Source organism: Engystomops pustulosus, chromosome 5, assembly GCF_040894005.1.
Source record: "Engystomops pustulosus chromosome 5, aEngPut4.maternal, whole genome shotgun sequence".
In the NCBI taxonomy this organism is placed as follows: Eukaryota; Metazoa; Chordata; class Amphibia; order Anura; family Leptodactylidae; genus Engystomops; species Engystomops pustulosus.
In genome coordinates this window covers 87,102,626-87,119,022 of record NC_092415.1, presented here as the reverse complement: position 1 = coordinate 87,119,022, position 16,397 = coordinate 87,102,626, and the positions used below count along the sequence as shown (strand labels likewise).

Below are 16,397 nucleotides of genomic sequence, written 5' to 3'. Positions count from 1 at the left end.
GGGGGATATAAACCCGCCTTGTATCACTTTACACATTGCTTGAAAATGGCTACATGGAGTTAGCTGAAACGTCGCATTGTATTACCACTGGTGTATGAATAAACACTGATCACCACGGAGTGCTGCTCTCCTGCTGTTTTCTTTGGATCCGTTCTGAGCCTTGAGTCAGGCCCACAGAGCTTGCACCCACCTGGATATCAATCCGATTGCTTTACTGTGCCGCCCTTACCTTTTTCTTTTGCTATAATCAGTCTTGTATAATTCCAAGGATTCTACTTTGATAATTGTTGTATTCTAGTACTTCCTTCTACTACTTGGCCTAACATTTTAGGAGACCTTTTACTATTAATTGTAAAGCGTATACTGGAAGTTACTGTAGTCTACTATACATGAATAGCTTGGTATAACCGTATCGATCCTATTTCAAAATCTCTATTTCTCTTACCAACTAAAGAGTGCTATATCAAGGGTTTTTGTATAGTATAGAACCTTCAGAATGGCGTCTAAAAATAAAGCATCTAAGAATAGGGGGACACCTGAAAGGATTTGACAAATTCCTAAACAAATCAGTTATGGATGAGACACACGATTATGAGATAGCAGGTTCTCAAGGAGAGGGTCATAAGGACAAATTGTCTCTAAAGGACATTTCGGATCAGATCAAGCAATGTTTTGAGGTCGTGAAAGAGGTTAAACAAGAGCTGACCGTAATGAGGAAAGATTTCTCAGCGATTGGAGAAAGACTACAGGAAGTATAGACAAGATTAGGTAATAATGAGGATTGTACTACAGAGCTGAGAAAGGAGCTACAGGTGGTTACACAGACCAATAAAATATTAGCACAGAAGATCTTAGACCTGGAGAATAGGTCCAGGAGGAATAATCTTAGGGTAGTTAGTTTACCCGAAAAGGAAGAAGGGGAGGATCCGGTGAAATTTTTTACTGAATGGTTTAAAAAGCTCGTTGACCCTAAGAAGTTACCAGAATGGTTCCAGATAGAGAGAGCCCATAGGGTCCCTATGATAAGAAGAGTTCCAGGGGCTATGCCAAGAGTTATCCTGGTTAGGTTCCTGTCAACTAACGATAAGGATTTGGTTTTTAGGGAGGTTAGGAACCAAGAAGTAAAATGGAACAACAATAAGGTTCTATTATTCCCGGATTACCCAGCGGAGGTACAAAAGAAAAGAGTTTCTTTTAAAGATGTCAAAAAACAACTGCTAGAGAAGGGTATCAAATACTCCCTTATATACCCCGCTAAAATGAAAATACTTTATGAGGGAGAATCTTATATTTGTGATTCACCTGAGGAAGTGTTAGGTTAGGATGGATCAAAAGCCACGTTAAATGATGTTGAACAGTGTTTATTTCGGGAGGGGGATGTTAAAGTGCCATGCTTTAGTTTAGGATCTACCTAAGGGTGGATACTTGTGGGTTTTTTGTGTTTTTTTTTTGTTTTTTTTTTTGTTTTTGCTGTTGTTGTTTCCTTCTTCTCCAGCGTACCTCTCCCTGCAACCCCTCAATGCTCTCTCTCTCAGATATTTATTTTTTGTATTTTCCAATGTCCTCTGCTCACAATATCTCTACTTGATGTTAGCATCTTGTCCTAAAACTACTCTATGACTAAGGAAGTATTAAATATTCTGTCATGGAATATTAGAGGGCTTTCAAAGAGATTAAAGAGGTTAGCAGTGTTTAATGTTATTAGAAATTATTTGCCCGCTATTGTTTGTCTGCAAGAGACACATTTGGTTAAAGATAAGTGTGGGGAATTGCTCTGGTAGTTGACTGGTAGCAGTGCAGGAAGCAGTGACACACGCAGGTTTAAAAGTCCAACTTAAGTGTTTATTCACACTTGCAAAACAGAACACAAATTCAGCCTTGGCTTAGGCACATGCAAAAACATTATAAAAGTAATTCCTGCCCGGCTAGGCGCTGTCTAATACATTTGGAGGACCCTAGCTATCCAGGTACCAGGCTGCCTGGCACACGCTCTTGGCCAGCAGCAAGACAGGAGGCTCTCAGTTACCTTTGCTGTCAGAATGCAATCTCGCTTTCAGCTCTCCAGGTAGTGCCTCCTACTGCTTCTGGCCTGCAGACTAAATCAGACCCTAACGAGGCCTGTGACCTGCACCTGTGGGCTATACAAAAGCCCAGGACCGAAGCCCGGGTGGAGTAGGAGTCCCACTACCAGCCTACCCCTACTCCATAATAAGCAGGCCCAGTACGGACATTACCAATGTGTCTGTGTTAGCTAGGCCAACACAGACAAAACAGACTATTCCTGCTTATCATGTCTGCATTAACCCTTGGGTTACTGCAGACAAACCCAGGGCTTTTACCACATGTATTTCATCTGCCTGTAAGACAGATAGCGGTTTTCCCACACAATACCTCTCACTTTCTCACATAAGGTACAGGTTCTTTCTAAAGGTTGGATTGGGGCTAGCTTACACTCATACCACTCTTCATATTCCAGGGGTGTCTCTATCTTATTCCATAAAAACTTACCGTTGGAAATACACTTAACTAAAATAGATAGCGAGGGAAGATTTATTTTTGTTTGTTGTACTATCTATGGCAAGAAAATGGTTTTGGCTGCAATTTATATTCCACCGCCATTTAATTCTGAAGTACTTTACACTTTATTTGATTTTTTTGTTAGATAAAGGGGATGCGGTTTTGATAATTGTGGGCGATCTGAATAATGCACTCGACTTTAAGCAAATAGAAGGTGATGGATTAGCCAAAGGTAGTAAACGTAGGAACAATAAATTTAAGCTGTTACTTGAAGAATTGGGATGGATTGATTTATGGAGGGAAAAGTATCCAGATGGTAAAGCGTTTTCTTGCTTTTCAAAAACACACTTTAGATTCTCACGTATTGATTATTGTTTTAGGGAATAAGCACACATTAGAGTCCTTGATAGATGTGACATATGATACTAGGGGAATTTCAGATCACTCACCTGTTCACGTCAAATTGGGTATTAAAAAGGAGGAAAAATTTGCAATGCGTAGATTTAATGCGGGTTGGTTAAGATTGATATGTAATAAGGAGGGGTTAGAGAGGGAAATTAGGATATTTTGGATAAAAATAGAGGTACAGCCCCACAGAGAGTAGTTTGGGAGGTGTGTAAGGGTTTTATAAGGGATTTACTGTCTAAACAGGTTTCTCTATTTAAACGAAAGAGGAAAGCTAAAGAGCAGGAACTAACAAGGGCAATAAAAGTTGCAGAACAGATGGTATGCGTGGCACCTACTAAAACTAACGGGGACATTTGGCAGAATAGCTTGGAGAACTATGAAGAATTTATCTTTTATAAAGCAGATCAGGAGCAGAGCTTATTGCAGTATTATGTTGATGTAGATCTATCAATGGGGGGTAGAAAGTTAGCCAATATTGTTAAAAATCAGAAGGACAAAAAATATATCTCTTCTATTAAAAAAGAGGATGGAACATGGGCAGTAGGGACGGAGCAAGTGAAGGACACCTTCTTTGAGCACTTTAAGAATCTATACTCCTCATCTATCCCATATCACAGGGGGCGATGTAGAGAATTTCTATTGAAGGCGCACTTGGGTAAATTGAGAAGTCAGGAGGCTATTTGGTTGGATAGGCCCCTGGAGCTGGAAGAAGTGAGGGAGGCCTTGGTCGCATCAAAACGGGGGAAAGCCTCAGGGATAGATGCTATTCCGGTAGAGGTACTTCAAACCTTCGAAGAGGCCCTAGTAAATGATTTATTTGATACATTTAGGGAAGCCTATGAAAAAGGGGAACTTTTGGGGACTATGAAAGAAACACTGATAATCTTGATTGCAAAAGAGGGGAATGATAACTCCCTTGTAGAGGCCTATAGACCTATCTCCCTCATGTCAGCAGACGCCAAATTGTTGGCCAATGTATTGGCCATTCGATTGAGAAAAGTACTAGGGGATCTTGTCCATAAGGATCAGGCTGGTTTTTTGACTGGGAGGGGTACGGATGAGAATCTTAGGAGGTTATTCTCAAATATACAGAAGAGCCCGGACAATGTTGGAGAGAGGTTGGTTCTATCGTTGGATGCGGCTAGAGCTTTTGACTCAATAGAATGGGAGTATATGTGGGAAGTATTGGAAATGGTAGGAATAGGACCAAATTATATCAGGTGGATAAAAATACTCTATTCCGATCCTATGGCTAGACTTCTAATAAATGGCTCCGTTTCAGAACCCTTCCCAGTTAGAAAGGGCACTAGGCAGGGGTGTCCTTTGTCACCTCTTTTATTTAATTTGATGATTGAGCCCCTTGCGTGTATTGTTAGGAACTCCAATGATATAATGGGATTTCAATATGGAAATAAGGTTGAAAAGATATCCTTGTTTGCAGACGACATTCTTTTATATCTCGGCAGCATGGATGCTGTCGAGAAGGTATTGGAGGTTTTTCAACAATATGGGCAAGTTTCAGGAATTAAGATTAATTGGGGAAAATCCGTTATAATGCAGTTAGATCAAGGTAGGAAGCTGCCTTTACTCCCATTAAGGAGGAAAGGGGGAACACTTTAGATATTTAGGGGTAAATGTATCAAGCAATATAAATGAATATATGGAATTGAATATCCTTCCAATGATAAGGTTTATTAGGAATAAGGTGCAAGCATGGAAGGGACTATTGTTGGGTATGGCTTCTAGGATAGCATTATTAAAAATGATCCTATTACCTAAGATACTATATACGTTAATGAACTCCCCAATATGGATAGAACTAGGAATATTCAAGACAATTGATGGTATCCTATCGGATTTGGTCTGGAGGGGAAAGAAACCCAGAATGAAACTGGAAACAATGAAAAGGAGTACTCAGGAAGGGGGGTTGGCCATCCCGGACCTAAAATTATATTTCTTGGCCTCACAAATTGATAACATTTTTTGCATGAATTCCCCTTTTGGACTAATAAAGGGATTAAATATATGGGACAAATTTTCCATAACCAGGCTCTCAAATCATGGCTAATGCTTAGGGAGGAATTTGGATTGGGAAACCATGATCTATTTAGATATTTTCAGTTGAGGCATGCCCTAAGAAGTCAGGTGATGGATATGAACCATGAAAAAAATCCAGTAAACGAGTTTCTAAAGAACTGTGAAAGTTTGGGGAAAAAGGGGAGAATGGCATCTATATATGGGAAACTGTTAAGAAAGAAATTTGAAACCCCCTGCTTGACTCCACTTTATAAATGGGAGAAAGAGTTGGGTGTAAATGGATTGAAAATTGGCAAGATATCCTAAAAAGTATACCAGAGGTTTCATTTAACCCACAGTTGAGGATAATGCAGTTTTTTATTGTTAATAGGCTTTACTATACTCCTTACCGACTCTCTAGGACAGTGATGGGCAACCTTTTGAGCCTGGTGTGTCAAAATTCGCCAAAAAACCGAGCATAACTCGGGTGGTGTGTCACCTTGACAAAAAAACATAATTTTGTGATATTTATAGTTTAAATAACAAATAAGTATACTATTTAACTTATAGGGTACTTTAACCGTAGGTTGTCTGATTGACCCTACCATGTACTGCCATACTACAGTATGGCAGTATATGGGGATTTTCCCAATCATCTATTACTATGTGCAAATCGCACATTGTAATAGATCGGTTACAATCAGACAGGTGTGGAAATGCTTAGTAACCTGCAACCTTTCAGTCATGAAAGTTCATAGGTTATAGCGAGGGCGCAGGCGCCGCTGTCTGCATCTCCCTCATGCCCTGTCTGGCGATTTGCAAGGCGTTGCGATTATTTCAGAGCTTGTACATCACAAAACTGACACACAAGCCCTGATGACTGTCTTCTATCATACAGTCACTGACATTACTCACTGTATGATATCTTGTATGTATGATGAGAGTGGTTGTCCTCCCTTGCCCCTGTTGTGGAGATGGTCAGTGTAGAGGTGGCAGCTGCTGGGTCATCAAACAAGGCAGCAGCGATGTGACCTCTGACTGTGCTGCCATCTTCCCCCCACCACAACTATCAGGAGCTGCAGAGGAGCCTCCTGGGTGTATGGCCGGGTCACCTCTCCTGCTGTGCCCTATGCTGATACCTGGGCTGACTGGAGACACTAGGCACAGCTCACACATGGGGAGGGGCCGGCCGGGGGAGGGGGAGGAGGGGGGAGTGCTGGAAGCTCAGTGCAATCTCTCAGCCTCCCGGCTACTGCACCTGGTCGTGTAGGATGAAACTTAACTCTCAGGCAGCCGTGTGTCAGTGAAAATGGCTACGCGTGTCAGCACTGACACGCGTGTCATAGGTTAGCCATCACTGCTCTAGGATGTACAAGGAACACAACTCAAAATGTACTAAGTGTGGGGAAGAAAAGGCAGACTTTGTCCATTTGTTTTGGAGTTGTGCTTATATTCAAGAATATTGGGAAGGGATTATTGAGATCATAAATTTAAGACTTAATTTACAAGTATTGTGTGATCCAGTACTATGTATATTTGGTAATCAGGGAACCTTTAACCCCTTAACGCTCTGCGCCGTAGCTCTACGGTGCAGAGGTATAAGGGATGTATGAAGAGGGCTCACGGGCTGAGTCCTCTTCATACAGAGGTGGGGGTTTTTGCATTTTGCACAAAACCCCCACCGCTTATAACCGCGGTCGGTGCTTGCACCGATCGCGGCTATTAACCCTCTAAAGTCGCGGGCGGCGTTTAAAAGACGGCGGCGCGCGGGCGCCGCCATCTTTTTTTCGATCGCCACGCCCCCGAACGTCATTGGGGGGCGGCGATCGGTTACCATGGTAGCCTCGGGTCTTCTCTTGACACGAGGCTACATGGTTCATGCAGGTTCGTTACAATGAGCCAGTGGCTCATTGTAATGTAAGACCTGCAAAAACGCCATATATTGCAATACTGTAGTATTGCAGTATATGGTAGGAGCGATCTGATCATCTAGGGTTAATGTACCCTAGATGGTCTAAAAAATAGTGAAAAAAAAAAGTTTAAAAAATAAAAAAAATTAATAAAATATTAAAAGTTCAAATCACCCCCCTTTCCCTAGAACGGATATAAAACATAACAAACAGTAAAAATCACAGACATATTAGGTATCGCCGCGTCCCAAAATGCCCGATCTATCAAAATATAAAAACGGTTACGGCCGGCGGTGACCTCCGAGACGGGAAATGGCGCCCAAATGTCCGAAATGCGACTTTTACACCTTTTTACATAACATAAAAAATTAAATAAAAAATGATCAAAATGTCGCACAGACTTCAAAATGGTAGCAATGAAAACGTCGCCTCATTTCGCAAAAAATGACCCCTCACACATTTCCGTGCGCCAAAGTATGAAAAAGTTATTAGCGTCAGAAGATGGCAAAAAAATTTTTTTCTTTTTTGTACACATTCGTTTTATTTTTGAAAATGTATTAAAACGCAATAAAACCTATATAAATTTGGTATCACTGCGATCGCACCGAACCAAAGAATAAAGTAGGCGTGTTATTTGGAGCGAAGAGTGAAAGTCGTAAAAACTGAGCCCACAAGAACGTGACGCACGTGCGGTTTTTTTTCAATTTTTCCACATTTGGAATTTTTTTTCAGCTTCGCAGTACACGGCATGTTAAAATAAATAACATTACGGGAAAGTAAAATTTGTTACGCACAAAATAAGCCCTCACACAGGTCTGTACACGTAAAAATGAAAAAGTTATGGATTTTTGAAGTTGGAGAGCGAGAAATTAGCCGAAAAACCCTCCGTCCTTAAGGGGTTAAACTAGATAAGAAAGAAGGTAGGGTAAACAAGCTTCTATGCTGGGCATGGAAAGTTATTCTCTACAAATGGATTTCAACGGATCCCCCAAGGGTGAGGGATTGGATTGTTTACACAAAAAAAATGTTGCTATATGAAAAAGTCTACCTGGAAAGAACTAATAAACCAAAGCTCTTTATGGAAATATGGGAGGGGTGGGGAGAGGGAGATTGAGGAAAATTCTAATTAGTGATAACTACTCTGGGAGAGTAGAGAGAGGGAAACAATGTATTTATTTTTGTCTGTGTTTTGTGTTTTTTTTTGGGGGGGGGGTGGGTGGGGGCGGGAGATAAGTATAGTATGGAGTATAATCTCTAGATATATGTATATGAAATGTAACATCTCTTGCCTAAGGTTGGATGTTTAACTCCCAATATGTACTCTGTTTTTGTTTAGGCTAGAGATGGGAAAGTATATTATCTACGTGATTGTTATGTTCTGTATACTATATGTATATGTATTGGAGATTTATATATGTGGATTATAAGAAGAAATAAAAAAACTTTTAAAAGGAAAGGGGACAGGCTGGGCTGGCCGTATACTTAAGGGGACAGGCTGGGCTGGCCGTATACTTAAGGGGACAGGCTGGGCTGGCCGTATACTTAAGGGGACAGGCTGGGCTGGCTGTATACTTAAGGGGGCAGGCTGGGCTGGCTGTATACTACTGGGGGCAGGCTGGGCTGGCTGTATACTACTACGGGGGCAGGCTTGCAATATACTGGGGGGGTCTGTGATGAATGCATTTCCCACCCTCGGCTTATACTTGAGTCAATAGGTTTTCCCAGTGTTTGGTGGTAAAATTAGGGGTCTCAATGTATACTCGGGTCGGCTTATACTCGAGTACCGTATATACTCGTGTATAAGCCGAGTTTTTCAGCACAAAAAATGTGCTGAAAAACGTCCCCTCGGCTTATACACGAGTCTATTATAAAAAAAAGTTACCCAGTTGAAAAAAAAAAAACTTAAATACTCACCCTCCGACGTCAGCGCGGCTCCCCGATGTCGGCGCTGCTTACCGATGTCCCCGATGTCCGCGCGTCCCGTCTTCTTTCTTCTCCGCGGCTCCTCTTCTCTCTTCTGGCATGGACGTGGCCATGTTTTCTTCATGGCCGCGCATACTATGACGTCCGCAGTGGCCGCGTCATAGTATGGGCATGCTAGAGGAAAACATGGCCGCGTCCATGCCGGAAGAAAGAAGAGGAGCCGCAGAGAAGAATGAAGACGGGACGCGCTGACATCGAGTACATCGGTAAGCCGCGCCGACATCGGGGAGCCGCGCTGACATCAATGGTGAGTATTTAAGTTTATTTTTTTAAGGTCCGTGGGGGCAGGCTTGCTGTATACTACTAGGGGTTGCTGTATACTACTAGGGGCTGCTGTATACTACTAGGGGCTTGCTGTATACTACTAGGGGCTGCTAAATACTACATGGGGGCTGGCTGGCTATATACTACTGGGGGCTGGTTGGCTATATACTACTGGGGGCTGGCAGGCTGTATACTACTGGGGGCTGGCAGGCTGTATACTACTGGGGGGGGGGTGACCAATGCATTTCCCACCCTCGGCTTATACTCGAGTCAGTAGTTTTTCCCAGTTTTGCTGTATACTACTAGGGGCTGCTGTATACTACTAGGGGCTTGCTGTATACTACTAGGGGCTTGCTGTATACTACTAGGGGCTGCTAAATACTACATGGGGGCTGGCTGGCTATCTACTACTGGGGGCTGGTTGGCTATATACTACTGGGGGCTGACAGGCTGTATACTACTGGGGGCTGACAGGCTGTATACTACTGGGGGCTGGCAGGCTGTATACTACTGGGGGCTGGCAGGCTGTATACTATTGGGGGGGTTGACCAATGCATTTCCCACCCTCGGCTTATACTCGAGTCAGTAGTTTTTCCCAGTTTTGCTGTATACTACTAGGGGCTGCTGTATACTACTAGGGGCTTGCTGTATACTACTAGGGGCTGCTAAATACTACATGGGGGCTGGCTGGCTATATACTACTGGGGGCTGGTTGGCTATATACTACTGGGGGCTGACAGGCTGTATACTACTGGGGGCTGACAGCCTGTATACTACTGGGGGCTGGCAGGCTGTATACTACTGGGGGCTGGCAGGCTGTATACTACTGGGGGCTGGCAGGCTGTATACTATTGGGGGGGGGGGGTTGACCAATGCATTTCCCACCCTCGGCTTATACTCGAGTCAGTAGTTTTCCCCAGTTTTTGTTGGTAAAATTAGGGGTCTCGGCTTATACTCGGTCGGCTTATAGTATATACGGTATGTTATTTTTTTTTTTAACTTGGAATGAAGGTTACAATTATTTTCAAAGTTATATTCTCCCCCCACTGAACACTCCCACTGCTGTGATTCACATCATTCACCAGACTCCTGGAGAGTCAGTAAGTCATCTCCCTGGACACAGGGACGTCTACTACAGCAGAAGGGCATGATAAGGTAAGGGGTAGGTTGACCTAAATCAGTGTCTGCTGACAGACTGTTACATTACTGGTTTGGTCTACCACTAGATGTAAGATTTACAGAGCTATTGGGAGATGCTTGGATGACAATCAGGCAGATCCTAGACACTGAGTTCCTCATGAATCTTTGGCCCTGGGAAGTATGTAGTACTTTAACTTGTGCAAGGCTGTTTATACTAGAGATATAGGAATGTCAAGGACTCCTTCTCCTTTTGGAAGTGTTTGTGTATTCTCCCACATTTCTCTATGTTAAAGGAGTTTTCACACAAATAAAACCAAAAGTAATATCAGCCATAAAAGAAGAGCATTTAATTCTATTATTTGGGGTAATAAAAACTAAAATAAGGGGCAAAACAAGGTGGATGTGCTGTACTATAAACTGAATAAAAGGAAGAAGGGGAACTAGAGGTGAGAGTTCACTTACGTATTTTGCAATGTTTGAGGCATTTCCACGCTGGAGTTGCGTCTTTATAAGTTCAAAGAAATGAATCCACAACTGTACAAGAATAAAACAAATAATACAAATGTGCAAATCAGTAAAATATGATCATACAGAAATATGATGGAGTAAATATATAAATGAATAAACAAATATATAAATAAATTAAATGATAAATGACAGAGAAAATATAAAAATGTACATATTAGAAATCTTAGTATTTGATATTGATAATTCATAGTAAGAAACTTCTCTATGCACAAGCACAGAATAGTTCATAGTAACAAAGTACAAAATCATTAAAATACTTAAAACATATATGGTAAGAGTCAGAGTATGCTACCGTAGAATTTGAAACTAATATATATATTTCATAAGTAGTCAATAAATAGATAAATAAAGTGACTGCTAGCTTGCACTGAAGGAGTACTGTACCTCAGGGAATGCAATCTGCTGCTTGAATGAGCCTCAACTCAAGAGCTCATATACTGAATGGATGAATCCGAAGAGTAAAGAGAAGTGATTCTTCAAACAAATAAAAGGATGTGCAATGGGTACAAGATTTGCACCCTCATACGGCAATTTACATATGGGATCCTTTGATGCACGTTACATCCTAGGTCCAACAAGAATACCATGGACCTAGCTTTCACTTCCAACCACACCACGCACTATATAGCACTTCTAGATTTGTCAGTCCAGCTAGAAATAGACGGCACCCTTTCCACCAGTACACACTTTAAATCAGTAAAGATTCAAATTTTCACGGAGCTCACTATAAACCTTGGCCACACAACATACTGTATGACCAATTCAAATGCATAGAAAAGAATTGCTCTAGTGATACAATGTTCAAGCAGCAAGCCAAGTTCTAAAACAATGTTTCAAATATAAACATTATCCTAAACAGATAATTCAGGATGCCTTAATAAAAACAGCCAAACTTATCAAAAACCAGTGCTTGAATCCATTACTGAAAACTTACTCATAGAAACATAATACATCCCCCACACTGAATGTCATCTCTACATATAATGTGGAACACTAGCACATCAAACAGATTCTCGCAAAACATTGGCCAATTCTCCTCAGTGACCTGCACCTCCGAAAATCTGTCTTAACATCCGGGAGTCACATTCAGAAGAGCGAAAACACTCCCCAATGGTTTAGCCCTGAGTAAACTCTAAACATTGCAAAATAAATGAACTCTCATCTCTACTTCCTGTTCTGCCTTTTATTCAGTTTATAGTAGAGCGCATCCACCATGTTTAGCCCCTTATTTTTGTTCTTATTAAGCCCTTAAATTACACTGAGTCCCTCCCAGCCTCGGGGCCAGGTGAAGCAGTACACCTCTACAATTCCCTTAGCCAGTTGGTGACATTACACACATTTTTGTTACACACAATTCTGTTTAAATTTGCTTTACTATCCCATTTGTATTTTTTTGGTTTATTTTAGGTTCCCATGAAATGGTTACACAGAGGAGCTGCCTACAGTCTTCAACTTAAAATCCCAAAAATAAGTTCATATGTATATATTATCCAAACAACTAAAAATAAATTGTGACCATTTCTTAGCTGCCACTTTCTGTAAGCTTAACTCTTCATTCACTGCTTGTAAAAGATGAACCGATATACAACATTTAAACAACTTGGAGATGGCACCTATGGGAGTGTGCTCATGGGAAAAAGCAATGAGTCTGGAGAACTCGTGGCTATTAAAAAGTAAGTATAGAATTCAATGTTTAGCTTTTTAATAATACTGCAACACATATAAGTGAAGAAATGCAAATTTCAGATGTGGAAAGTTTATAACAATAAAATATTGAGTGATGGGACAAAGACGCTTAAGGATTTTCACTGCAAGTGTGTCCAGGTACTGCGTAAAGAAATGCAACAAAAGAAGTGAAAAATCTGCACTTCTGGAGTAATTTGCGCATTTGTTTATAATTAATGAATGTGGCACAAGGCATTTTAAACGCTTCAGACACATTTCTTTTTAGAAAAGACTTTTCTGACCAGACTAGAAGGTTAAAATATGTTTATGTCTATCAAATGTACTGTAATGGCTTTTACTGATTGCTTTCTACAGGATGAAACGAAAGTTCTACTCTTGGGATGAGTGCATGAATTTAAGAGAAGTTAAGGTAATGTTCATGTGGGTCAGTGTGCATTAAAGGAAATCTACCATCGAAATCGAGTATGATAACAGGGGCACTTACTCATACATCCAGGCACCTGACTGTGGTAATCTTCCTATACTTTATATATATTATCCATGGTCTTCTTCCTTTTAAAATCAACTTTTATAATGAGACAGATGGGCTCAGGGGGCATTACATGTAGCTTCACAGGCTTTTAAACTGTGCAGGGAGTACTTCCCCCTCCCACTGTGTGCTGAAACTCCCACTGCTGCAGTCAGATTACAACAGGAAGAGGGATGGGTGAAAAGATTAGAGAGCACGGGATAGACAGTGTAACAGCCTGTGTACCTGCAGCACGGGGCTCTGGTAACCCTGTCCACAGCCCTTCTGACTCATTAGCATAATTGTAAAAGTTCATTTTAGAAGGAAGGAGGCCCTTAATAACACATATAATAAGATTACCACAGTCATCGATGAGTAAGTGTCCCTGGTTTATCATGATGGATTTGGATGGTAGATTTCCTTGAATGACTACCATCTTCTAAAACTAAACTTAGCATTTTTCCACATAGATAGGTGATAGGAACTCAAGGATTGTGTAAAAGCCCTTGAAGAACCCTCCTAACCAACATACTGTATATAAATTTCTTAGTGCGTCAGCTATTCTACCACATGGTGGCAATAGTAACCATCGTTCTAGTTCCATAGCAATTCTACACCCATCTTCAGTAGTGATCTGCACTGCAATGTAACATGAGGAATGGCTTTCTTGTATTTCTCTGTATGTAATTAATAAAATTAGCTTGGGGGGGTTATATGATGGGACATTGGCTGCAGAATATTATTGGTTAGTGGTCCAGTTTAGGTCTATTATTAACACTTATTTGTGTGTTTCTGTTTTATTCCCTTCAGTCGTTGAAGAAACTTAATCATGCGAATGTGATCAAACTCAAGGAGGTGATAAGAGAAAACGACCAGCTGTATTTTGTATTTGAATATATGAAAGAAAATCTTTACCAACTAATGAAAGACAGGTATGAACATATGGAATAACACCTAACACCTATGTGCCCATTCCTACTGTAAAGGGGACTCGGGACTTTAACCCCTTACAAGGGTATTCATATTTCACACATTAATGTTATTGCTTGTATTATAAAAACATATACCATTTTCCAATATACATTCTGTATCGACTCTTCACAGTTTTCTAGATTTTGCTTGCTGTCATTCTATAGAAAGCTTCTATGTTTACTTTCAGTGGACAGAAATCTGACCATGGTCACACAGGTGCAGGAGCCGTTATTACACAGAGAGTAATCAGATCTCTGTGTTTTAACGTGCTGTGCAGCTGTGTGACCATGGTCAGATTTCTGTCCACTGGAAGTAAACATAGAAGCTTTCTATAGAATGACAGCAATCAGAGATCTAGAAAACATGATACAGGAAATGATACAGAAGGTATATTAGAAGATTGTACAAGTTTTAAACATTAATTTGCTGAAATGGGAACACCCCTTTAAGGAATCCAACCTTTTTTCGCTCATTTTTTGCAACCCATCTATATCTAACTTTTTATTTTTTTCCGTGTACAGAGCTGTGTGAGGGCTTATTTTCTGCGTAACAAATTTTACTTCTCACTGACGTTATTTATTATTCCACGCCGTGTACTGGGAAGCTGGAAAAAAACTTCCAAATGTGGTGAAATTGGTGAAAAAACGCATTTGTGTCACTTTCTTGTGGGCTCTTTCACTGTCACTTTCACTGTGCATTCCAAATTAGACGTCTACTTTATTCTTTTTTTCAGAACGATCACAGTGATTTCACTTATTAAAACAATCTTCTGACCCTAACTACTTTTTCATACTTCAGTCTACAGCGCTGTCTAAGGTGTCATTTCTTGCAAGATGAGGTGACATTATTATTCCTACCATTTTGACTGTGAAACCTTCTGCTCACTTTTTATTACATTTTTCATGTGATGTAGAATAGTGTAAAAGTCCCGTTTTGGATATTTGGGCGCTATTTTCCGTTTTCTCTGCCAGCAATAACCGGTTTTATATTTTGATAGATTGGGCCTTTTGGGAAACATGTTTGCTTTTTTTACTATTTAATTTTGAAACAGTTTTAGGGAAAGGGGGATAATAATAATAATAATTCTTTATTTATATAGTGCACACAGATTACGCACTATATGCACAAAGCATGTCAAATTGGTCCTGATTTGAATCTTTAATATTTTATTATTATAATTTTTTTCTATCTTTTTAGACTCTCTAGGGTACTTTAACCCTAGATGGTCTGATTATTCCGTTTTTGCATAGGATTCATTACAATGAGCCACTGGCTCATTGTAACGAATCTTCAGAAACTATGCAACCCCATGTCTGATGAAGACCCGAGGCTGTCCATGTCACAACCTTCTGCAGCATCTATTTACTAATACTAATGTACGGCACGGTGGAGCTGCTGCAATGACTGCCGCTAGGTCTTATTTTCAGGGGAGGCCTTATATTTCTAAGCCCAAACAAAATTGTACTAGGTCTTATTTTCGGGGGATGTCTTATTTTAGGGGAAACAGGGTATATATATATAATATATATATATATATATATATATATATATATACATATATATATATACATATATATACACAGAAGAGATATATTGTAAATTGTCCAACACGTTTAAGATGAAAATTGATTTTCACTCATCTGGGATGCAGGAAAGACTCATTTTCAAGATACTGTGAAAACTTTTTGACACTCTCAAAGTCCTCAGAAAAAAAGCGGTTAATTTGCATAATATATTAAGGAGAAGTTTCACTATATAAGCAGATTATATGTAGTGTACCAGAAAAACTCCATATAAATATTGACGGTAACATATGAAATATGTAAATCTTTTATTTTATTACATGGTGTTTGCTTTGCTGCCAAATTGTAAATTAGAACTGTATATTATTACTGTATATAGCTCCAGACAACAAAAATTTTTGTCCCAGTGACGATTGGATTTTTTAAATTTTGTGCTGTCATGGGAACAAGGATTATGAAAAAAACTTCATTACAGACACCTTACATCTGATCATTGCAGCCTAGGACAAAAGGAAAGCATCAAGAAAGCTTCACCAGAGGTCCCATTGGGCAGAGAGGTCCATCTGTAACTCATTTGTAAGTCGGGTGTCTTTAAGGAGAGGACCGCCTGTAGTGAAAGTGGATAGAGGAGGGTTCAAATAGAAGTGTTCAGATGAGCCCCCTCTGCAATTTGGCTTTGGTACAGATGCTGTGCAAAACAAAGAAAAAAAATTATATAAATAAATATATAGATTTATAGTCAGGATCCCGTCTCCAGCGTAAATGAAGGATTGTTTGAACTGTTGAATTTGTCTCTTCACAGAAATAAGTTGTTTCCTGAATCAGTCATCAGAAACATAATGTATCAAATATTACAGGGGCTAGCCTTTATCCATAAACACGGTAGGTTTTAAAGATAGTCCAATGCAACCTTTGCAATGTCCTCTTCAGGTGATGGGTGCT

At 40.3% G+C, this 16,397-nt stretch overlaps 1 protein-coding gene across 4 annotated transcripts in view; it reads left to right on the top strand.

Annotated features, from left to right (window-relative positions):
* The window catches only part of MAK (male germ cell associated kinase), a 58,958-nt gene that overhangs the window by 21,577 nt on the left and 20,984 nt on the right, over nucleotides 1-16,397 (top strand). For 2 of the 4 annotated variants that reach the window (XM_072152585.1, XM_072152583.1), the window contains exons 2-4: nucleotides 12,174-12,439; nucleotides 12,807-12,861; nucleotides 13,771-13,892. In XM_072152585.1, the coding sequence (XP_072008686.1) occupies nucleotides 12,339-12,439; nucleotides 12,807-12,861; nucleotides 13,771-13,892 (278 nt within the window). In that variant the 5' untranslated portion in view covers nucleotides 12,174-12,338. Of the gene's footprint in view, nucleotides 1-12,173; nucleotides 12,440-12,806; nucleotides 12,862-13,770; nucleotides 13,893-16,257; nucleotides 16,338-16,397 lie in introns of those variants that run through there. The other 2 variants (XM_072152584.1, XM_072152586.1) reach the window with 2 other exon arrangements.